The sequence below is a fragment of the Microtus ochrogaster genome, chromosome 8 (genome assembly GCF_000317375.1).
Source record: "Microtus ochrogaster isolate Prairie Vole_2 chromosome 8, MicOch1.0, whole genome shotgun sequence".
Classification (NCBI taxonomy): Eukaryota; Metazoa; Chordata; class Mammalia; order Rodentia; family Cricetidae; genus Microtus; species Microtus ochrogaster.
In genome coordinates, this window is record NC_022015.1 from 26,556,769 (window position 1) to 26,581,255 (window position 24,487).

Genomic DNA, 24,487 nt, shown 5'->3' on the forward strand with positions numbered 1-24,487 from the left:
ATGTGGTTGCTGAGAACTGAACTCAGGACCTTTGGAAGAGCAGACAGTGCTCTCAACCGCCGAGCCATCTCTTCAGCCCCCACAGCAGGTTTTAATCGACGGCTCGGAGCAAGGAATTTTTAAGACAAGAGCACTGAAGAGGAAGGCCCAGCAGCAATTCTGAGTACAGCTGGGAAGGCAGCAGAAGGGAAGGAGATGTGGAACTGGAGACAAAGCTGGCTTCCTGGCAAGTCTGCAGGAGCCAGCAGGAGTCGGGCAGCAAGGACAGAGCAGCTGCCCTGGCCAGGCCGCTGCAGCAGCACCTCCCCCTCGGGGCCCAGGAGGGTGAAAGCTCCCTGTGGTTTTCATGGCCATCCCTTCCATGGCAGAAGGGTCATGTATGCATGGCTGGTGTTTCTCAACAGGAAGGACACTTTCTAAGTGCCATGGACTGCTACAGCTCACCAGTTTAAAGGTCAACATGTCACTGACAGACAGGTTCCACTACATTTTTAAGACTCAAATATTTTAAGACAACCTCTACCCCAAATCTGTTTTGACCTTTAGTTTCCAAAGCATTCATTTCTCTCTCTCTCTCTCTTCTCTCTCTCTCTCCTCTCTCTCTCTCTCTCTCTCTCTCTCTCTCTCTCTCTCTCTCTCTCTCTCCTTTCCTTTTTTAAATTAACTAATTATATCTATCTATATCTATCTTCTTTTTTTTGAGACACGGTTTCAAGCCAAGGCTGGCTTCCACCTTCTCATTCTCTGATCTCATGCTTCAGCCTGGAGAGTCCTGTAACTACAGGCCTGCACTTGGCTCTGTTTTGAAATTTCTGAATTTTTTTTTTCTTTTTCGTTTTTTGAAAGGGAGTCTTGTAGACCAGACTGGTCTTGAACTCACAGAACTCCAAATGCCTCTCCCTCCCGAGTGCTGGGATTAAATCATCCCATCACCGCCCAGTGAACTTTCTGATTTTAACCTCAAAGATGACTGCTTATCCTGTTGGTCTCCATCTGGCAGTTTCAATTCTCCATTGTTTTAGATTTCTGACTTTTACTATTGTTCCCTTCCTCGGGCTCTCTCTGCCCTTAATTACTTCATTACTTTGTCAAGAGCAAAGTAAGAAAACATTCTTAAACATTCTAAATCATATAATTGGGGCATGAGGATAGAATATCATTGTCATAGAAGATCAGTATTCAAGAGGAAGTGTGTCAGAGACACAAACGTCTGATAAATGTCCTTATGCAGATGAGACTCCAATCACTCTCTCTAAGGAAACAGATAAATTTAAGTCTCAAGAACGGCCTCAGGCTCCTTTAGTTCTGAGCCTGAGTTGAGGTCACACCTCCAGGTTACCCGGGGAAGATCCACACCAAAGCAGGGGCTCACCCCTTGGTAGCTCAACCTGTATCAAACACTTTCTGGTCCCCGTTAATCACGCGAGACACTGCATGCCTGCCCCATACTGTGGGGATGGGAACACTGGAGGGGCTGGGGTAGAACAGGATGCTAGGCTTTGAGAAGAATGATCTACTTCAGGTGATGCTGAGGAGGATGGAGCCCTATGGTGTCCACTATGTCTCCATGGGAGAGGGCCGGAGTGGACCAGCTATATGCCGAGAAGCTTCCATCAAGCTGGGTCCCAGTGGACGGAGCTGGCTAGGAGGATCATTTCTCAGAAGTCCTCAAGATGCCACTGCTGGAATAATCTTTTTGGACACTGTGAAGACGTGTCACTCGGATTTGGTTTAATAAAAAGCTGAATGGCCAATAGCTAGTCAGGATTTTGGGGGCAGCCAAGAATGCTGGGAAGAGAGTGGTCAGTCAGACACAGAGGAAGCAGGACATGTAGGAGCTGAGGTAACAGCCATGAGCCACATGGCAGCATGAAGATGAAGAGAAATGGCTTAAATTAAGTTATAAGGGGCTGGTTAGCTCCAGTAGAAAGCTAAGCTATTGGCCAAGGTGTGTGTTTGTTTGTTTCGAGACAGGGTTTCTCTGTAGCTTTGGAACCTGTCCTGGAGCTAACGCTTTGTAGACCAGGCTGGCCTCGAACTCACAGAGATCCGCCTGCCTCTGCCTCCCGATAAAGGCGTGCGCCACCACTGCGCAGCTTGAGGACAGGTTTTGCTGACCTTGTCTGTGCTGCAGTTTGTGTGCAGAATGAGATGTGGAGGGAATGTTTACATGGTGGCTACGCACTGGGAGCAAGGAGCTGGAGATTAAAAGCTTCCCAAAGGAAATACCATACAATAGCACTCGGCTAGGTCGGAATACCGCTTAACTTACTTGTTCACAGGCCAGGAAGACTACGACGTCGCCCTTCTCACCCGAGCGGTGGATTTCAAAGATAAGGCGCAAAATTGACTCGAAGGAATCTTTCTCAGCCCCGCTGAGGTACACAACCTCCACGGGGTGCTTACTTTTCACTTCTATGAGAGGCACGTTTCCGTAGTAGGAACTGAGTTTGCTAAGGAGGAGAGGCGAGCAGTTTATTATGAGCTTCAGCTCGGGTCTTGCAAGCAACACATTCTTAAGAAGTCCAAGCAGCACATCGGTTGCCATGCTTCTCTCCTGGATGTCGTCCAAGATGATGACCCCGTAGCTACCCAGGAAAGGGTTAGACATCATTTCCCTCTGCAGCATATCGTCCGTACAGTACCTACAAGGAAGACATGTCGGAGAATTCTCATGAAGACCATGTGAGGGACTCCCTAAAACACACACCCCTGCCCTGTCCTGCCCACACACCCCACTTTGTGGCACAGCACTGGTTAAGTTTTTCCATGGGGGCTGGGCAGTGGTGGCGCATGCCTTTAATCCCAGCACCCGGGAAGCAGAGGCAGGCGGATCTCTGTACCCTGCTTTGTGGCACTGGTGCAGGTGGATCTCTGTGAGTTCGAGGCCAGCCTGCTCTACAAGAGCTAGTTCCAGGACAGGCTCCAAAGCTACTGAAAAACCCTGTCTCAAAAAAACCAAAAAAAAAAAAAAAGTTTTTCCTTGGAGCTAAGATCCCTCTGAGGTAAGAGAATCTGTAGGGCCGCAGCACAGGTCCCACACAGACGCACTTTAGGTGTTCTCTGTACATGCTTGATGACTCAAGGATCATCACACACTCCTGGCAGAGGCCTCTGCTTACACACAGGTCTGTGTGACTGTTCTTTAGAAACGAGCCTCCTGTTGCTATCACACGCTTATGCAAACTCACTGGTACATGTAACGTTTGCCTTCAGCTTTGCTAAGCCAACAGTATTATCCTTAAGCATGCCTATTGGACAGCTACCACCCTTCCTGTCGTTAGCGGGACTCTGGGTGCTGGCACACACTTTCCAAGGAGAAAGTGCAGGCTCATGATCCAGCTGCCCACATGAAGATGACCACTGGGGGTGGCTGGTAGAACGCTGTGTCAACAGGGTACTAAGTAAGTTTGAAATGTTTAAATAACAGCAAACAGAAGTAGCTATACGGAAATCATCAGTTTGGGGCACCTGTGCAAACTGGCCTGCACACCTGATGAGGGGGCAATATTAGTGATTTTATTTATATGTTTGAGATACTGGCCTCAAACTCAAAATCGTCCGGCCTCAGCCTCCTTCATTAGTGATGCAATCAATTTTTACGCCCCTCCCCCTAGCCTTTGAAAGGTTTTTAAAATTAAGAAAGAAATTTAAAAGCCACCTGGTAGTGAGCCACTACCATACAGATTTCTTTCTGACACAATTTATACATGTACACAGATTTCTGCTTAAAGAAGGCAGTTTCATGAATTCTCCACCTATACAAGTGCTTAAAACTGAGGCCCCTGGCTGGCATTTAGATAGACACTTAAATTTGGGGAGAGTTTCCACCCCGCCCCAAACTGTCAGGAGTAGCGGCACCAGTGCAGGGTGCATGTGAACATGCTTTCCATGGGGAGTCTGCAAGCTTGGGGCAGCCTGGGCAAAGGGTGCTCGTTGGCAAGCCCCTAGTAACAACCCTGGGCTGAGTTTCAGGGAACTCTACACAGGCCCCAGCTCACTGCTGGGAACCTACAGGGTTTAGCCTGAAGGCCTGGAGGCAGGGGGTGGGAGGATGGGGGGAAGGGGCAAGGACACTTCAAAGCTTGCACCTGAATTCCTCTGAGGAGCCCCCTATCCTCCATTTCACTCAGCTGGCTCTGCCGTCTGCTTTCACTGTGATAACTTCAGCTGTGAGGAGATGCAGTGAAGACCTCTGACAAACCACGCCCTGCTACAGTGCTCAATACCCTTTAAGAGAGAACCAAGAGCATCTCCTGTTAGTTCCTAGTGTGTTTGGACCCCAGACCAAAACACACACTTCTCATCTAACCTTCAGAATAAGTTCTGATGGTAGACATGGCTCTCACATTCATAAATAAGGAAAACAGGTCAACAATTTAAGTACTCTAGCAAGAGTCACAAAGCTAGAGTCAGGACCAAGGTTTGATTTTTTTGTTTCATTTGTTTTTTGAGACAGGGTCTCATGGTGTAGCCATGGTTTGCCTGGCACTCACTATGTAGGCCAGGCTGACCTCCAACCTCCTACCATATACAGGAATTAAAGGCATGCACCACCACATCCACCTCAGGGTTAAGGTTCGAAACAGATGACCTAGCACACCTGATGCCACAGGCTTCTTCTCCGGCCTCCAGGGTCAGGGTGCTAAGGCTTTACATTTGGTTCTTGTTCTCACTTTATGAGATCCAGGGTTTACCGTCTGCCTTTCTGTTCATGCAGACTGAGCCTGAGTGTCGCCAGACCAGCAGTAACAAACTGTGGATCGTGCCTAACGAGAAATGGCCTAGCTTAAGACTGGGGTTTTCCTGAGTATAATATTATTGTAATCTATGCAAGATGCAGACAAAAGCATCAAAATCTACCTTCCCAGTCACCTTCGGCAGAGGTGAATTAGGACACAATAACATAGGCTACATTTGCCCATTTTCAAGCAGATTGTGTTTATGTATGCTCCTTTCAAATCACAAATACAATCTTGTTCCTTTTCAGCAAAACTCAGCTGAGCAACCACCTAGCCAGCTTTCAGTTTCCTCGAAGCTATGCTTCCCATAAAGGGAGGAGGTATATGAGCTATGGAAACTAAACTCACGCTTGATTAAAAGGGAGAAGATGTCGACCTATTTAAAACTCTGCTAGACTCAGCATGACTCAAAACTTAGGAATCACAAAGCTTCAGCATTTCCCCCACAACACAAAGGTCTCTCTCTCTCTCTCTCTCCCCTTCACTATGTCCCCCAGCTGGCCTGGAGCTCACTATCCTGGCCTCAGATCCACCTGCCTCTGCTCTTGAGTTCTGGGATTAAAGGTGTGGGCCACCAAGCTTGGCAAGATTCATTTCTCGTTTTCACATTAATATAATTCCATGTGAACAATGCTTTAAAAATATTGTCATAATAACTACATAGATATGCTATCAGTGTTCTAGGTAATATAACAGCCTGCACCTTAAATTCCCAAGGCTAACATATTAAGGATAACATATTAAGAAGTTGTATTTATATTTGTACCTAATGGAATGTTTTATACCGAGTTGGTCCCTAATGAAAATTAGAAGCTTTTCAGTTCTGAAAACTGCACAGGTTTAAGATCCACAGCTGCTACACAGGAGACCTGAGACCCACTGCACAGGAGACCTGAGACCACTGCACAGGAGACCCACTGTACATGAGACCCACTCCACAGGAGACCTGAGACCCACTGCACAGGAGACCCACACACAGGAGACCCACTGCGTAAGAGACCCACTACACACTACACAGGAGACCTGAGACCCACTGCACAGGAGACCCACTGCACAGGAGACCCACTCCACAGGAGACCTGAGACCCACTGCACAGGAGACCCACTGCACAGAAGACCTGAGACCCACTCCACAGGAGACCTGCTGCACAAGAGACCCACTCCACAGGAGACCTGAGACCCACTGCACAAGAGAACTGCTGCACAGGAGACTCACTCCATAGGAGACCTGCTGCACAGGAGACCCACACACAGGAGACCCGCTGCACAGGGGATCCGCTGCATAGGAGACTCACTCCACAGGAGACCTGAGACCCACTGCACAGGAGAACCACTACACACTACACAGGAGACCAGCTGCACAGGAGACCCACACACAGGAGACCCGCTCCACAGGAGACCAGCCTCACAGGAGACCCGAGACCTGCTCCATAGGAGACCCCAGACCCGCTCCACAGGAGACCCGTTCCATAGGAGACCAGCTTCACAGGAGACCCAAGACTCACTGCAAAGGAGACCCACACACTACACCTGCTGCACAAGAGACCCGCTACACAAGAGACCCAGGAGACCCACTACACAGGAGACTTTTGCTCACAGCAAAGAAAGCAATTTCAGGTATGTGGTATTCAAGTGTCTACTGTCTGGAAAGTCCAGAAGGAAGCTTAAAGATTAATTTTTTATAGTATTAAAAAAAGAACAGGAAGGAAGTGATCTTTACCAGGTATCTATGATATGACCAGTAGGGTTACAAAGAAAATAAAACAGGTAAGTCTGAATATAGAACACTAGCTTCTCTAGTTAATAAGTAACTTTAAAGCTCCCGATTGAAGGGCTGGCCCGGTAACCTGGAGGTAGTGCCTTGGCCGCCATATGCAGGGCCCTGGCTCAACATCATTAAGAAACGTCTGTGTGGTGGCACACGCCTTTAATCCCAGCACTTGGGAGGTAGAAGCAGGTGGATCTCTGTGAGTTCAAGGACAGCCAGATCTACAAGAGCTAGTTCCAGGACAGCAAGGACTGTAACACAGAGAAACCCTATCTTGAAAAACCAAATTAAAAAAAAAAAATCTGCGGTTTTGATCACCATTCAATCTGAGGGCACTCAGAATCATAGCTAGCATACCTTGCTAGGAAAAAATAAATGAACTGGTTCTGGTAATGATTCTTAAGATATAATCACAAATTTGATTATAAACATAAAATAGCCACCACCTACACTATGCTCCAGTCCTATCTATTCGGCCATTTACAACACCCCCTGAACAGCCATCGGTGTTATGGATAAGGAGACCTGAATACAGACAGCTCTGGGAGGGAACTTACACAGAGTCCCCCACAGAAGCGAGAGACACCGGCTGTAAAGCCATGCAGCCTCCTAGGCTGTGGGGGCTTCTTGATCCTTGGGCCGCCCCGAGGCTCAGACTTAGCTGGTTTAGGAGGAGCTTCAGGAAAAGAAGCCCTGTGTCCTGTCCTGCTAACAAGGCCTTACAGTGAGGATGCAGTAAGGAAAGGACCTGCGGCCCAGTGGCAGCAGAGCAGAGCCTGCAGTAGCCAGAACATTCCATCCACATGAGCCATGGCTTACCCAACCCCAGGGCTCCCACTCAGAAAGTAAACACGTGAACACAGAAACTCACTCCTTCCTCTGCCAGACAGGATCCAGTGCTTAAAACAATCCCATGGGAACCAAGCCCAAACACAGCAGCTGTCTAAAGGGATTCTCTGCTACACTCTTACAGTGTTCACAGATATGTACCTTTGTGACTTTCTCAATAATAATTAAAAACTGTAATTCCACATTCATTAACATAAAAACTTACATCTAAGAGTTCTTTCTAAAGGCTTTCTAAGTCTAGATGGCATTAAAGATATAAAAACTCAAACCATGACTGCAGAATTTAGTTGGAGCCATTATTCAATTACAACAGATAGTTCATAAAAAAAGAGTGAAAAAGAAAAGCAGTGTGGTGGTGCACACATCTAGTTCCTAGACTGGGGGACTAAGAGATTCGGGCCAGCCTTGGCTACATAGTGAGATTTTCTCAACACCCCTCCTAAGCCAAATATAGTAAAGAAAATGCTAGGCTTAAGCACTCTTCATCCTTCCTGCTGTTTCTTTCCCCCTGTTTAACCAGTCTTCAACTAGCTCGTAAGTTCCTAAGAGACAGGGAAGGGGTATCTTTCTTCTGTATGTACCCTGTATATAGTAATTTATAAACCCATAGACATTCAATGTATGGGATAAGGCGAAGAAGACCCACAAAATGCTGGCTAGACAACATAAAGGAAGACTGTGGAACCCTGGTATGACAATAACACAAGCATCTAGGACTGCCCAGGATAGGAACAACTGGAGAACCGCCATAAACAGGCTGTCCATACGTGTTTAAGCATTGCTGGGGCATAAATTAATGAAAATGAATACATCCAATGGCTTTGTTTATTGCTAATTTTTACAAAGGTAATAGCTTCAAGAACTTTATTTAAGTCAAAGCGTTACTGGCCTAAACATCCCCTATGACTTGACTGACATTTGGTGGCCTTCTGGATGGCCTCCATGTTTGGGCCAGGGCAGTACTCCCTTCTCCCACCATCAAGTTAGGGACTCCTCTATGGGGCAAGCATATCAGACACTGGGAAAGCAGTGTGCAGAAAGCCTCCCCTGCCCTGTAATACTGCAGCAGCACTATTCAAGAGGCGTGCCACCCACTGGCATGCCACACGAATGGGTTATGGATATGGAGACACTCTGGCCCTGAGACCAGTGTATTCTGATCTCTTGAGCTCCTACAGGGGAAGACAGCGTCCAGGGCACCTGAAGTCCACTGAGCTTTCACCTCTGGCTGCAAGCAGCTTTGGCCACTCCCCGCAAGTGCGGGGCAGACACTGGCACTGACTGTCATTGTCTGTGAGGGTGCAATATAACTGGCAGGGAACCCTTGGCCCTAAGCAGTTACGGTTCCAATTCCCCCACTTCATATTTCCCCTTCTGCATTTCTCTTTCTACTTTATCAAGTCCTTGGAAGACTCTGTTAAAAAAAAAAAAAAAGCTAAGCATAAACATCTGATAACACAACTAATTGCAGCTCAGAGAAGGCGCCTTGGAACCCCTAAGACTTCAAAGTATAGCTAGAAAAACAGATCCCAAAGGCCATATGGAGGCCGAGGATGGGTGTCACAGAAGCCCACCAAGAACCTCTAATGCCTACCTCTACAAGGTCAGGCACGGAGTCCTGAGGACTGGGAAGGACTGGCCAATCCCAGAAGAGATGCAGACAGGCCAAGGACAGTGATGAGTAGCTAGGAGAAGGCACAGAGGTGTGGAAACATAGGTATCATGCAGAGCCACAGGGATCCACGTGGCCGACACGCGGCCAATGGTGATGGACCCACCAGGAGACACATCTCTAAGCACAAGATGGAAGGTCTTGGGTGAACCTAACAAGCTGTAATTTTCCCCCGAGGGCTGTAATCACGAAAGTTCAGACAATGACAACTGAGGAGAGCAGGGAGGGAAAACAACAGGTGTGGGTCACGCTGGGGAGGGCAGTTATTACACCGTGGGTGCTTGGCAGGGGATGGCAAGGGCAATGTTCCGTGAGGACCGCAGAACCCAAGCCCTCGAAGGGGCGCCTAGGTGGGGACGAGGCGGCGACATACAAACCTCAGGATCGTTTCACTGGTGCAGCAGTTTTCAAAAGGGATCACATAGCCAACTTCGTGGCCGATATTAACATCCATTTCGTCAGCGACCCGCAGGGCCAGCTGCACCGCCGTCTGCTTGTGGACCTGTGTGCATATCACGCCCCCGTGCTGGTAGTGGATGGAAAGGCAGTATTCAGCGCACCACTGAGGAACCTTTGACAGAAAAAAATGACACCGGGTCAGCCCCTGCTAGGAATGACAAACTCAAAACACAGAGGAGCCGCTCTTTCTCATAGCGCTTAACTACCAGCGCTGCACTCTAACCACTAGTAAATGAAGAGTATGTAGGTGTTTTCAGGAAATCGGAAACCAGCAAGTTTTGACTCCCTGATTTTAGAAGTCAGTTTAGGACAAGAAAAAAAATGCCTCTTAATTTCTTTTAGGGATTTATTTGTTTTATATGTATACGCATGCAGTGCCCACAGAGGCCAGAAGAGGGCGCTGGATCATTGAGAACTGGAGTTACAGATGCTGCTGGGAACAGAATCCAGGTCCTCTGCAAGTGCGGCAAGCATTCTTACCTGGTGAGCAGGCTCTCCAGCCCCAGTTTACACCAACTGTGACACATGCAGATGCAAATTATTTTTTCAGGTAGTAAGAGGGTTCCATCAAAAATACAACTTCTGGTGTTAGCTATTATGTTTTAAAGAATATAATATTAAATAGCATTTAGATGAGAAAGAGCAACCCCAAGTTAAAGGATTTACATTTAAATTTAAACAATCATAACAATATCCAAATGAGCCTGCTTAACATGATTCTACCAATGAAAGCTAAACTGTTTTTTTTTTTCTTTGTTTTGTTTTGTTTTTCAAGACAGGGTTTCTCTGTGTAGCCCTAGCTGTCCTGGAACTAGCTCTTGTAGACCAGGCTGGCCTCAAACTCACAGAGATCTGCCTGTCTCTGCCTCCCAAGTGCTAGGATTAAAGATGTGCACCATCGCCCCTGGTTATTCTGCTACCACCCCCAGGCTAACCTTTCCCTCCTTAAGCTGCATTCACCAGGTGTTTAGTCACAGCACGGGAAGGTAACTAATACACCTAACAGATCATTCTCATCCTCGTCAAAGCCTTCCCTTTAGATTTGACTTCTCTTGCCAGCGTCTTCTACCGTGGGTCCCCAGCCAAGACCTCCAATAGGACTCATATAAACTGAATAAAATAACATTTTGAATCTTTTGTCTACCAACAGACTGAAAAATCCACACTTGTGGCTTAATATTCAAGAAAGGACCCGACACACAGTGGGGCTAATGCATATATATATTTGAACACTGTGAGACTCTGGTGACCAAGAAGATGGGCCCCTGCTCTCTCGGGGCTCGGAGGCAGTGGGGATGTAGGGACAGGTGGATGGTGCTGGGATGTAAAAGGACATCGTGATAATGGAGAAAGTGAAGGAGCCCAGGCTGGAGGGTAAGCACCAAGGGGCTAAACGGAGGACACTTATCACAAAGGACAACGGCAGAACCTCTAATAAACTTAGGATGCTCAGGAAAGAAACAGACAGTCCATGATTCCTCATTAAAACCCTGGGGTAATGTGTAATGAACACGAACAGCACCTGAGCAAGGAAAGTAAGATGCATGAACGAAGCTTCGGAGCAGCGTGGGAGCCAGGCATGAAGCAGGGAGGGAAGAAACCTCTGGGAAAGTCAGGAAGATGGTCACTGTCATGGTGACTGATGTCCAGAAGACATAAAATGTGGCTCCCAATGGCCACTAAAACAACCTAGGATTCTGAGGCAGGAAGGGTGGTCCTGGAGTTTCAGAGCTGATGGACCCTTAGGAGGCCACAGCCTTGGAACTGGGAAGGAGCCTTCTGCAGGTCAGATAAAAGCAGAAAGAACACCCTTGCTCAGCTCAGAAGAGAGATGTTTACTTAGTAACCAAGTTTCACAGCAGAAACCACAACTAATTACAGAGCCTGGAAGTTGTGTCCATTATATATGCATATGATAATAGTAAACTTCTCTCTCTGAACAGAAAAGGGAGGGGTCCTGGTGTTAGAATTCCCACCCTCACCCCAATGTTCTAGGCCAGTGGTTCTCAACCAGTGGGCTGTGACTCCTTTGGGGGTGGAAAGACCCTCTCACAGGGGTGTCCTAAGACCACTGGAAAACACAGATGTTTATATTACGATTCATAACAGTAGCAAAATTACAGTTATGAAGTAGCAATGAAAATAATTTTATGGATGGGGGGGTCACTACAACATGAGGAACTGTATTAAAGGGGCGCAGCGTTAGGAAGGTTGAGAACCACTGCTCTAGGTGAACCAGGAGCACTGAAGTCTAAGCCTTGGCAAATGTCAAGTACTGCTGAAAAGGTAGGAGTCAGAAAGAGGCACAAATCTGGGCACTCAGTAACTTGAAGGGGCAGAAGGAGCTCCCCCCAAGAAAGCTTTGGGGTGCTGTGGGGAACACTGCCGATGTCTGTAGTTAAGGTTCCTTGCTTGAATTTGTCATTCCTCCCGGCAGGGGCTTTTCATAGTCCTGAGAGGACCCTTGCTCCAGCCATCCTACAATCACCTGCTGGACAGAAAGGTCTCAGTCTTTGCTACAGTTTCTCTTTGGAAGATCTTCCCCCCATCAGCCTACTGAGGGTAGGCTAGGAACCAAGTTGGATCTGTGGGAGTCACAGGCATGCAGAGAGCTACGTCTTTCCATAGCCTGCCGGAAAGTGAATTCTTAGACACGGTGTGACAGCAATGACAGTAAGCACTTGGAAAAGCTGTGCAGTACAGTGACAAAAATAAATAGGAAACTGCTTCTTTACCACACGAAAGACAAGACCCTATGTACAAAGCAGCTCGTCTGGAGTTTGGGAGTGGACAACATCCATGTTCATTTACTCAGTCTAGAAATTCCCACCAGCTGGGGATCAGTCACTCAGAACCATCTGTCAAATCACCATATTTTCTCAATCCACGTTCTAGAACTGTCAGACATGGCCATTCCGTAAAAGTACTCACGATGCGGCACGTTTCTCCTCTGCCCATAGCCTCCCCTGCTTCAGAGACTCCTGAGGTGGAAGCAAGGTCATGGTAGGCAGCAATATGTCTATCTCCTGCCATGAGTGCAACGAGGTGGGTGGCTAACCCCAATTCCATGGGTTTTGTGGATTTCTGTTACGGGTGCAAATTCAAGAGGTGAAGCAAAAATGTTCCAGTCCCCATGCTTGACAGCATAGCACACACAAAAGAGCTCAGGCTGTGGGATTCTGGGAGACTTAAGGTAAGCTACACAGATTTCCTATGAGATTCCATCAGCCAAATACAGATCAGAACCTAGAGCACAGCACTGGGGCTGGTCTCATCGCCGCCAAGCTGGCCAGACAACATCCACAAGAGTGGTGCTGGTGTGGGGCCGTCCACAGCTCACCAGACAGCTCCTCATCAACATGGGAAAATGAAGGAAGGCCTTTGAGGGACAGAACACTTCGTGGCCCCCAGGTTCCCAAGCCCTTGCTGATATCCTTAGCCTGTGCAAGTGACTCCTCCTTCATAGAGCCTCAAAGTCCCTTCAATACCAAGATAAGTGCAGACCTCCCAAGGAGAAAGGATCCTAAGGACAGTAGTAATCCACAGGAGGATAGGAATCTGTCCCACAGGACCCCTGCAGAGGGGCCAGGAGCTGACTCCCAAAGCAGCTCTGCCCTAGGTCAGCCACTAAGTCAGAGTACTTTACCATGGAGGGTGCTGGTGAGTTTCGAGTCCTGCATCCCTGCATGTTTGGCTTTGGGTGAGCATAGGTCAAACCTATCTGCAGAACTGTGGACAAAGATGCCCAGCCGCGACAAGAGACATCCAACGCTGCCACCGGAGTCTTAAACGAAATCTTAGCTGTTTTGTGCTTAATGTCTCTGACCCACCTGACTCTTGGGAGATTAGGGCAAAAGCTGGAGGAGGAGACGTACTCAGTAGCTCTAGAAACGCTTCACCGCACAGTGACAGAAAAGTCTCCTCCAAGGAAAGAATGCGAACTGTCTTTCTCTTCCCTAGGGCAGTTGTTACACAGCCCTGGTGACGGCTATAGCAGAAAGAGAAGGTGTTTGAGGGACTTTGGCCCTAAATATAGGCTTTTCTTTGAAAGACTTAAAACTGTGGGGAATAAGAAAAGTGTCTTGGAAACAAAAGAAGCTACTTTCAGAATTAAAAAAAAAAACAAAACCAAAACAAACGAATAGACCCATTTCTATTTGTATACAATTTGGCTTCTCTAACAAGAAAGGCATTGCCTTCGTCCTCAACAGAACAAAACCACAGCTTACTAAAATGATTAAGAAGTTGAAACCCGTGCTGTCCCAACCTTCAGGAGGTGGAGGCTGGAGGGGAAGCTCAAGGTCATTCTTGGCCGGCTACACAGGGCTGCTCTGAGACGCTATCTCAAAGAAACTAATCTTCAAAGCAGCAAAAGAAACCACATGCCCAGCTATATATATAACAACTGTGACAACATTTACAGCATATATAGTGATTCTTGCTCATAATAATCACAAATTCTAAAGAAAGATTTGGGGCAACAAGCCTGAAATGACAAGTCTCGTGAGACCGAACAAGGAGATAGAAGTAATGGGGGCTGTGCTGCCCAGAGAAGGATGCTACGGAAAGTGGGAAGGCTACAGTGAGACCAGAGCTGGACTGCTTTTAGAGCCCAGCGGTATAAATGCACCCTGACATAGGCAGATAAATGTAAAAGATGAACAAATGGAAATACACAGAAGTGCACAGAGGGAGAAACAGACAGGAAGACAGAGGTGGGATGAAACATGGAGCTATGCAGGCAGAAGAACTGGCGGACACAGGGAAATCACACTTCCTTCCCAGCAGGAAGAGGCAGAAACACAAGAGGCCAACAGCAACAGGCACATCTGCTGCCCGGCTCTGTTTCTAAATGCAGTTATCTGCTAAAGAAACCAGGGATCCATAAGAAGAATGGCTGCTTCCTAGGCTGGCACAGAGAATTACTACAGGAGCCAGGGATAGCTTACTGTGTGAGCAATAAAGGACTCTAGAACGAGACAGGTGAATGACAAGGACAGTTGTCGCTCTGAAGTGCTCTAACTGACCACACTGGGACAAACTGAGCAACATAATAGGTTTATTAGTGAATGACATCCCGCAGAGGAGAAATGGGTCTATGCTAAAATAAAGAGTGGAATAAAATTACTAAGAATAGAAAGCTAACCCAGGTGAGGTAGCTCACACCTACAACCCCAACACTTCGGAGGTTGAGGCAGGAGGATTATTGGGAAAGTTTAAGGTTAGCATGGGCTACAGAACAAGACCTAGTCTCAAAAAAAAAAAAATATAAACGTTTTTAACTAGTAAACCTGGGCATGATGGTACTTGTCTTTAATCCCAGCCACTGAGAAGCAGGAAGATCTCTGTGAGTTTGAGGCCAGCCTGATCTCCGTTATCAAGTTCCAGGGTAGCCAGGACTTCATAGGGAGACTCTGCCTCAAAGACAAAACAATAAAGTAAGAAATCAAGAGCTGACTCTTCAAGAATGTCATGCAGGCAATGCAAAGGCAGAATTAGGACCACTGCTAGCTGTCACCAGGCATCTCAGAATTACGGGGGGCCCACTGCTAGGCTGCCATCAGTGCAAGGTGACTATCCCACAGTAAAGCAGGCTGACACTGTGGGCTAATGTGACAAGGCGCATACTCCACACGGTCTATGAAACTTGACAGCGGAGAACCAGCAGGTAACACCTCTCCAAGAGATCACACTAGCTCCCTTCAGTCAGCATGCTGAGGGAGCACCAGTGCAGCACTCCCAGGGAGCCACCTGCAGTCGTCCTGCCACAACCAACCTGAGGACACCTCAGATACCATCGAAGTCGACAGAACTCACTGTGCCCTGAAAATGCCAAAGTAGTGAAGGACCGAGGAGAGCTGTTTTAGATTAGCTTTAAATGACAATGAGATACAGCATAATTCTGGATTCCATTTGGTTGGAGGATGATTTAATGTTTTTATGATATCCCAGCTAGTAAATATGAATATCCAGGAATCAGGAAAAAGCAAGACATCAGCATCAACCTGAAGTAAACACAATAAACATAAAAATAAGATTTGAAAAAGATAAATTTTAAAATAAAAAAATCCACTTGTCCACAAAACCTAGAAAAGATTTCACTTAGTTCTTGTAATAAAGTAAACTGAAATAAAAATAAGTGAATAAAAAGCCATTTAAAAGAAGCTCTTGCCACTGGAAGCGAAAAGCCAGATCTGAACCATCACTGCCCAGCCCTCCTCTCTCCACAGTACAGTTAAGGAGACTTGGAGGAGGCAGCCGCCGTCTGTGTGTTCTCTTCAATCAGCCTAGGAGACTCTGCAACCTGAGCCAGCACACTGCCAAAGGCTTCCAGGCCACAGGTTTGTCGTCTGAAAAACCACTGTGCCTTCTATCAGATAATCTCTGTGGTCTACTCTAAGGGTCTCATTATAAGAATCTACAATGTAAAACACCGAGTCAGAAGTTGAAGTTCAAACATAACAAAGTGGACAGGAAGTATTCAGTAACTCTCTCTTTGGACCTCCGGACCCACCCCCCCAACACAGTTATACTCACAACAAAGCACTACCTTCTGCCCAATTCACAAATCCTCCTTGGCTCACACCGACACTGGAAACATCTGTATTCCTAAATTTATCATTTGAGCACTCTAGAAATCGAATCTGGGGTTCAGACATTTTTGGCAAGTGCTGTGCAACCAAGCCACACTCCTAGCTACTACATTCTTCTTTAACAGCCCCAACTCTTTCCTCTCTCGATAGGCCCAGACCTCGATACCATTTGGCCATTCTGGTATTTCTAACTGCAAAACAAATGAGGATTTCTGCTGGGCACGCTTGCTCATACTCATGATCCCAGCACTGTCAGGTAGAAGCAGGAGAATCAAGTATTCAAGGCCAGCCTGGGTTACATGAGAACTTTTTTCCAAAGTGAATAAACAAAATATAAGAGGAAAATGATTCACTATGCATTTGGTTTCTGAGCTCGGCCAGCTTCACACGTAAGACAAGCCACACAGGCTGAGAGACGGCTCTGCAGTTAAGAGTACTGGCTGTTCTTCAGAGGGCCTGGGTGTAGTAGTTTGAAGCACTCACATGATGGCTTACAGTTGTCTTTAATTCCAGTTCTAGGGGATCTGGCACCCTCTTCTGGTGTCCCTGGGTACCTGGTGCACGCATGGTGCACAGACTTACACGTAGGCCAAATGCTCATAAACATAAAATTAAAATAAATCGAAAAACCTTTAAAGGAGGAAAAAAGCAAGAAGAGTCAGACGTCTGAGTATACCCACTGGCACCCAAACAAACATTAAGGGCAATCCTCTAAAACCTGGAGGGCTTTAACGCCTACTTCATCTTCTAAGACCTCATCTACAAATGAGATCATCTGGATTATTATTCTGGGATAATCTAGGCACACTCCACACGGTTTCCGTTACGTAATAACCAAGGCTGGTATACAGCACCCAGGCTGCTAATGCTCTTTTTGTCTGCTTGCAACATTTTACACAGGTGAAACCTCAAGGCCACAGGCCTTGCTGGTGGCTCCTCACCTGAGAGCTCTTGCCACACTTGGTGTCTCCTGACACGACCACAACCTGGTTTTGCAGCAGACACTCCATGAAGGAGTACTTTTCTTTCCATATCGGAAGTTCTTCTCTCTCTTTCAACAGCTTATAATATCGTGATGAATACGGCAAGCCGTCAAAAGGGTTCAGCTCCAGATCCTCGCAGGCCAGGACCCCTTCCTCGTCCCCATCACTGGAGTCTAGGGACTCGGGAAAATAGCGTTTTTCTAGGGAGGAGTTCGGATGCTCCAGTTCGTCTTCATCCATTTCTTCCTGCAGCAAGCTCAGGCCGGTCACATTCCACAGTCCAGTTCCCCCATCAGCAGCCCATGGCAGCCAGGACGTGAGGCCCACTCACACACTCAGCCAGGCTCCCGGCCCCAGCTCGGGATTTCAGCAAGTTAATTCCTCAAACCCGTGTCCTTCGTTGCTGGGTTACCCTCTGCGCAGGCTCGCTTCAAGGCTCTTGGTCTGTTACATGGCTTTCAATAAACCACGCTGAAAAACAAACACAGGGGAGATGAGTGTAAAATCTGGTGACAAATAAGAAGCTAAAAACAGAAAACACAAACACACTCAAAGCAAACAGTCGGCCTTTTCTGTGGAGTGGTTACTGTCTGTCCTGGCTGCTGCCTGCTTCCCACCGGGAAGAATTCAGGCTGGCTCTCACAGTGGTTCGGCAGGGCTTTGGAAAATGAGCCTCCCTGAGCCTGGTGCTCTCTCCCTGACCTCTGTTCAGGCCTCTGCTTCGCCACTGCTGTGAATGGAAAGCAACAGGGAGGCTGGTCGGAATTGTGAGGCTAATCAGTCACGTGGTCACCTAATCCCCCTACAAAGAGGCACGGGGGACTCTATAAAGGAGAGAGTTCTGCGGGTCTGGAGAGAGACAGAGAGAGAGACACACACACACACACACAGAGAGAGAGAGAGAGAGAGAGAGAGAGAGAGAGAGAGAGAGGTCCCCAAACACTGACTACCAGAAAGTCCACTACCCAGCATGCCTTGGGAGCAAAGGCCTGCTCATTCCAGTTTAGAAATGTCAGTGAGGAAAGAGAATTTATTCTTTTTTTTCCCCATTTTTTGCTAAGAAGTCCTTTGTTTAATTAAATTAGAAGGCTCCAGAGTATTTCTGGAGATTGCTGGGTGTGAAGCCTAACAAGCCAGAGCCAAAATAATAAAAAATAACTTCTAATCTAAACAAAGAGAGTTTACCTACGGAAAGGTAAGATTTACACCAAGAACATTCATTACACGTCAAGAGAGACATCATTTCTCTTCATTCTCCAATTACTAGAGATTAATGAGGTAATAAATAATTGGTGATGTCAGAGAAAGTCCCTTCTCATATCAGCCAGGTGGAAATTTAAAACAAAACAAACAAACAAGCATGGAAAACTCAAGTTAAAAAGAACCAGTCGCAATGCAGGACCGAAGGTAACCTTGCACTTATTCCTTTTCAGGTCTGTGCTACCTGAAAGCTAGCCTCCAGCGGCTCCCAGGGCTGGCCCCTCCTTCATGAGGAAGAGGAAAAGCTCTGCACCAGCAGGTGCCTGGGAACAGTCACTCAAGAAGGATCTGCTGGGCACCAGGCACTCGGCACACACACAGGGCAGAGCATAATTGGGTGGGGGTGTGCTGCCTCTGTCTCAATAGGGTTCTGAAAACTGCACCCTGCTTCCCAACTAAAACAGAATCACAATATTGCATAATGCAAACACAAAAGTTCAGTGTGGCCTCTCTTTAGGACCCTTCATGGTGCCCACAGCGTGAGATGACACCCCAGACAGCTGCAGGAAACATGGCAGCTTGAGCCACCTGGCAGGCAAACTCTGACATCAGCAGGTCTTGGAAGCAGGCCCTGCTGAAGAAGCTAAGGTTCAGTCTTAGGCTCACATTTTTTTTTTGCTCTAATTAGAATTACATGTCGGAGTTTTCATTCACCCTTGTAATATTTTAAATTAAGCTGCTATTATACCACATCCCTGATTACCTTAGGAACTATTTCTTACCAAGTTTACTTTTTTAAGGAAGCGTAAGAGACTGGAGAGATAGCTCAGCAGTTAAAAGCACTATCTTTCAGAGGACCTGGGATTGATTTCTAGCACCCACACGGTAGCTAACAATCATCTCTAACTTCAGTTACAGGGGTTCTGATGCCCTCTTCTGGCTTCCTTGGATATTGCATACATAAACAAACATGGAGACAAACACTTTTGTAAAAAAATTTTTTAATTAAAATAAAATAAAATGAATAAGTATAATACAGCTATCATCTTTACTGAATACACTCCTGTTCATTTATGGCACACCCTTGAGTGTAATCAGTAGCTCACAAAGCATGGGCCACATGCGTGTTGAAGATCCTGAAGGCTGGTTCATGATCTGGAGAGATAGAATGGTTTGGATAGGCAAACTCATCTTATTCTGCCTTTAGTCCTCAATAGACATTCGTTACTAGCCACCATATCTGGCCATATCTGCTTAAGAGAAACAAGGAAGCCTGGAACGCACTGTCAACACTACTGAACAGACCCCTGGCTTCCATGGAACCCAGAGTTAAGGATGTTATCAGCTGGCATCTGGAGCCTGTAGCAGAGTCCCTGGCTCTGCTCGGGTCCACCTGATGTCATCACCCACATGTTTGGTAGATGCACTTTCCTGACTTTCTTTTGTTCTGAGGAACACATCATTCAGGGCAACCTAAGTCTGTTGTTCCTGATTCGCTACTCACACTTGGCTTTGGATAAACTATTTCTTATCCCCTTAAAAACTGGCGTTTGAACATGACCAAAGGAGTGAACACTACGAACCCTCAGGGAATAGACACATCTGAGCATGCTCTTTTAGACCTAAGGCTCACCTAGACACTCTACTATACAATGTGTTCACCCCACTCTGCAGTTACGGTGGAATCACAGATGACCACTGTGCCAATGGAAAGAGGCCATGCGGCAGAGCGACGCTGAGTCACTCCCAGGGTTCCCACACTGGGAACCACTCCCTTTGGAGCTGGCTCTCTCTCTGGGATGCTCAGGCCACAGCAGCCAACAGTCAGGAAACCCTCTCCAACCTGAGAGAGCTGGGGAACATGCCAGGAGGCTGCCTGAGTCCTGATCCCTGAGCAATCCCCTCATAGCCTGCTCAACCTAAGGACAGTTAGGAGGTGATGCTGCACTGGGCAACTCCTGCAGCCTTGAGATAAAATGTACCCAAAGTCTAACACTTTCCCCCTGAAACTCAGGGTCACTGTTATTTTAAGCTACCACAGCAGAGCGCTATCCTCATGTTCCCTTGAGTAGAGAAAATTCAAAGCCAGACTGTTGCCCTGGAGCCCCGCTTGTCTCAGTGATTCAGTACCCAAGCCACCCTGTCACCCACACACTCATCCAGGGAGCCGATCCTCCCCGGCCCTTAGAAACCAGACAGGCTTGTTTGAAAAACATTTGGAAAGCTTGGGCCCACAAAGGGCTTCAGTCTGAGGAGCCAAGCCATTAAATTCTCAGACTCTGGAAAAGTCAGAGTGATTCTTGTGACTGTGTGGCTTGCCTTGGACAGAGGAGTGGCTGAATTTAAGGCTCAGTGACGTTCAGATACCTGCCTTCATTCGCCCTGCATCTGTGCTAAGCTATGCGAATCTATTTTTTCCCTAGTAGTAATTAAAAAGATATGTGATCCATGGCCTGCATTAGCAAATTAACATGGGGAAGAAAAAGAACATGGAGGCTAGGGTTCTAGCTCAGTTGACAGAGTGCTTACCTAGCATGCCAAGTCCCCAGTTCATGCCCAGGCACTGTATAAAGTGAGCATCTATAATCCTAGCACTGGAGAGGTGGAGGAAGGAGAATCACAAGTTCAAGGTCATCTTCGGCTACTTGGCGAATTTTAGGCCAGTCTGGAATATAAGGTACTCAGAAGGAAGAAAGGGAGGGAGGGACGGAGGGAAACAGACATGGAGGGAGGGGGAAGAATAGAGAACAGGCAGGCAAATATGGTAGGTTATATGTCACTCAAATAAAATTCAACTAAAACTGTTATCAGAATAAACATTTTACTATAAGAGATTGGAATGTGAAAGTACCCTTTTCAGACTTATCCCACATATACACTGTAGGCCGTAGCTTCTCAGGGCTGCCCTTTGTAACACTTGTAATTGGGTATCCACACACACACACACACACACACACACACACACACACACACACACACACAAATACATATGCGTGTAACAGCCTTAGTGAGCAAGAATCAGAAGCTGAGATGAGAAAAGGCCATGCCTTAGTCATTTATATGTATGAGGTCTGGTGAGATAATCCTAGAACTACAGAAGAGCAGGATGGAGGCTGAGAGCATGCAGGTTTGCTCTCTCCTGGGTTAGCTTGTTTCAGCGTTCCATGTTCCTTAGCTGCAGTCTTCTGTGTCTGCATCTTTCCCCACACAGTCCCTGGCCCTCTTCCCTCGATAACACGGTAGTGTTCTCTAGCCTCCATCTTTATACCCTCATGCCCTGCCTCCCTGGACTCCAGTCTTGTGTATTCAGACATCTTCTCATCGTTTCCCACATGGACACTGAAGAAGCACTTCAAACCTTGCACGTCTGAAACTGAGCTCCCAACACGGCCTCAGAGCCATGTAGCACAGCTGTATCTCAGTTAACTCCTACAGGTGCTCAAAGTATTTGAAGTTTTCCTTGGATCCGTCTCCCAGGGCTAAGGATTAAAGTCAGGAGCTTTATGAATACCAGACAAGTACTCGACCACTGGGTCACAGTGCCAGGCCCCCTTTGGTTTTTTTGTTTTGTTTTGTTTTGTTTTTTCATCTCAGATCCTCTATTTGATCCTTCAACAGATGTGGGAGGTGAGCAACCATGCTTTTTCCCACTGAGCTCGACAGCCCCTGTATAATATTTTTACCTTAACTCATAAAGGGACACCAGATACCAGCAGATATAGGGAGTAGAGCAGCCTGCAAGACAACTCTCCAGGTCTCAAAAGGCCAGTATCAGATAGGTGCCTGATCCCTGAAATCCGTGAGCATGTACTTTGCACAGCAAAGGAAAAGGGACCCTGCAGCTGTAACCATGGACCTTGAGAGCTCAGCCCGGGCTGTGTGGGTGGGTTCAGCCTAAACCTTTCTCTGCTGTAGTCAGAGGGAGAAAAAACCACAGAGATCCAAGACTACTGAAAAAGAAGTGCTTCCTAAACCCAGAAACAGCATCGGTGACCTCCAGAAGCTGTGTTTGATAGAGGCCTGGGCCACTCTGCCCCATCTCCCTCAGCCCTGGAGAGGGTCCTTTTCGGTGTCTCAGGCCCTGTCCTTGTGCTTCTGGGTCTGAAATGTTCCCGAGATAACCAACGTCTCCCTCCTTTATTTTACAAAGGTTTGCCAAGCACCAGCTCAGTAGAGGGTTCCCTGGTCACCTCCTTTCTATAAGATCACAGCCTTTCACCATATGTACCTCTGGCGCTGGAGCTGTGCACCAGAAGGCGCGCTCCATGAAGCGGAGCTCTGGGTCAGATTTGTTCACTGCGTCTGTAACGGGGCCTGGCACATAAGAGCCACTCAATAACTATTTGTTGACTGACTGGATGAATGGCCAAGCTCCCCTGTACAAAGTCAGTCAACAAGTCAGCAACAGTTTCTCAGAATTCTATTCCTTTCTTTTCCTTCGGACATCATGCCCAGGATCTGTGACCACTGCACCCTTGAAGCCCAACCCTGGCCTCCCTGAAGGCTATCCTACGTCCTGTAGCTGCTTTTTGCTATATCCCTCTTCAGAGTTCCAGACCCCTTAGCATTGCTGAATAATGTCTAATCCCCTCATTAAGAAGTCACTATGGTGATACTTTTGTCCTCCTCATCGACGACATGCTATACACCCTTGCTACCTCAGAAGGGAGGACTGGGCAAGTGGGCAAATTCATAAACTTAATAGTGTGTACTTGTGCTTAGATTTAACCAGTCCAGCATTCAGAGTTGGGTTTGCCTTGGTCTCTTCAGGAGTTACTGTTGGAAACGAGAAGGCTGCCCTGAGATTCAAAAGCTAGCAGACATTACCCTTGCTCCAGCACATCCCAGACCTCGGTGGATGGCAGTGAGAAGGCAACAGCCCCACGGACCAGGGAGTTACCCAGCCACCCATGAATTCACTGGGACTTTTGCCAGAGCTTTGCCTCAGTCCTTCACTGCTAACCCCTACGATCTGGAACCTCGATTACAAACTGTTCCTGAATAAATAAGGATCTGTGTTGTGGTCTGTAGGGATTTTAAAACGTGTGATGCGCCTCTGACAATGCAGTGTCTACATTTTCAGGTCTCCTCACTTGTTCAGCCAACACTTGGCTGATGCATGGTGCCCATGCTGGGATGGTGTGAACATACAGGCTGGCTTCTCTCCCGGGGCTCCAGCCCAGCCAAAGCGGAGGGGGTGTCCAAATAGAAATTCTTTGTTCATGACATATGAATACCCTTCATATTATTGCCAAGCAACTAAAAGAAGGAAAGCAAGGCTGGTCCATGCAGGAGAGAGGCAAACCCGGGCGGGTGAGCCACAGCACGAGTGGCCTGCACACCGGAGCAGAGGCCGCTCACATGCAGGGTAACTCGGACACTTCTTGACCAACTTTTAAAAAGTTCTCTGCTTTTCCTTGCAATTTTCATTTTAAGTTTGATAGTACACTATTTTCTTTAACCCTGTCTACCTTTTCATCACCTGCCTTTGGTTTCGTTAAAGCGGCTCATAAGATCCAGCTCTGGGGAAGCACAGGGTACAATGGGCGTGGCTGTAAGCAGGAGCACCCAGCGGAAGAAACCAGTAAATGCAATTCATGCAACAACAAAACCCTAAGAATTACTACAAACTAAGAAACTTTCTCTTTTTCTATATTTATGTTATTGTATAGGTGTTTTGTTTAATGTATGTTTATCTACCATGTGTGCGCCTTGTGCCCTGGAGGGAGCTGGATTCCATACAACTGAAGTTATGAATGGCTGTGAAGCAACATGTGGATGCTGGGAGTTGAACCTGAGTCCTCTAGAAGAGCCAGTGCTCTTAGCCACTGAGCCACCTCTCCAGCCCCCTGCTAAGGAAAATTTCTTGACAAAAACCTTTAATATTATTTTCTAATAGGTCTGAGGGATCGATTGGTCCCAAGATTGGATTTACAGAATAAAATATCTCACCTCTTTAAGTTACTCTTTTATATGATGCCCAGCTTTGTATGTAGCCAATGCAAAAGCCCTGCAGGATATCTATACAGCAGTAAATCACTCATGATTCATGTGTTTGCACATAACAGCAAATGATTAGACAGGTCTTCCACCGGGCTTCTTAGTGTTTTCTGCTTATCATCCTTTATAACCTCAGATGGGCTGGAGAGATGGCTCAGTGGTTAAGAGCATTGCCTGCTCTTCCAAAGGTCATGAGTTCAATTCCCAGCAACCACATGGTGG

General features: G+C 47.1%; 1 protein-coding gene across 1 annotated transcript in view; it reads right to left on the reverse strand.

Moving 5' to 3' along the window:
- The window catches only part of Dhx32 (DEAH-box helicase 32 (putative)), a 51,931-nt gene that overhangs the window by 18,041 nt on the left and 9,403 nt on the right, over positions 1 to 24,487 (reverse strand). Inside the window, exons 2-4 of the mRNA XM_005351411.3 lie at positions 17,024 to 17,536; positions 9,408 to 9,601; positions 2,273 to 2,645 (exon numbers count right to left, since the gene is read on the reverse strand). Coding sequence (XP_005351468.1) covers positions 2,273 to 2,645; positions 9,408 to 9,601; positions 17,024 to 17,305 — 849 coding nt within the window. The 5' untranslated portion in view covers positions 17,306 to 17,536. The remainder of the gene's footprint in view (positions 1 to 2,272; positions 2,646 to 9,407; positions 9,602 to 17,023; positions 17,537 to 24,487) is intronic.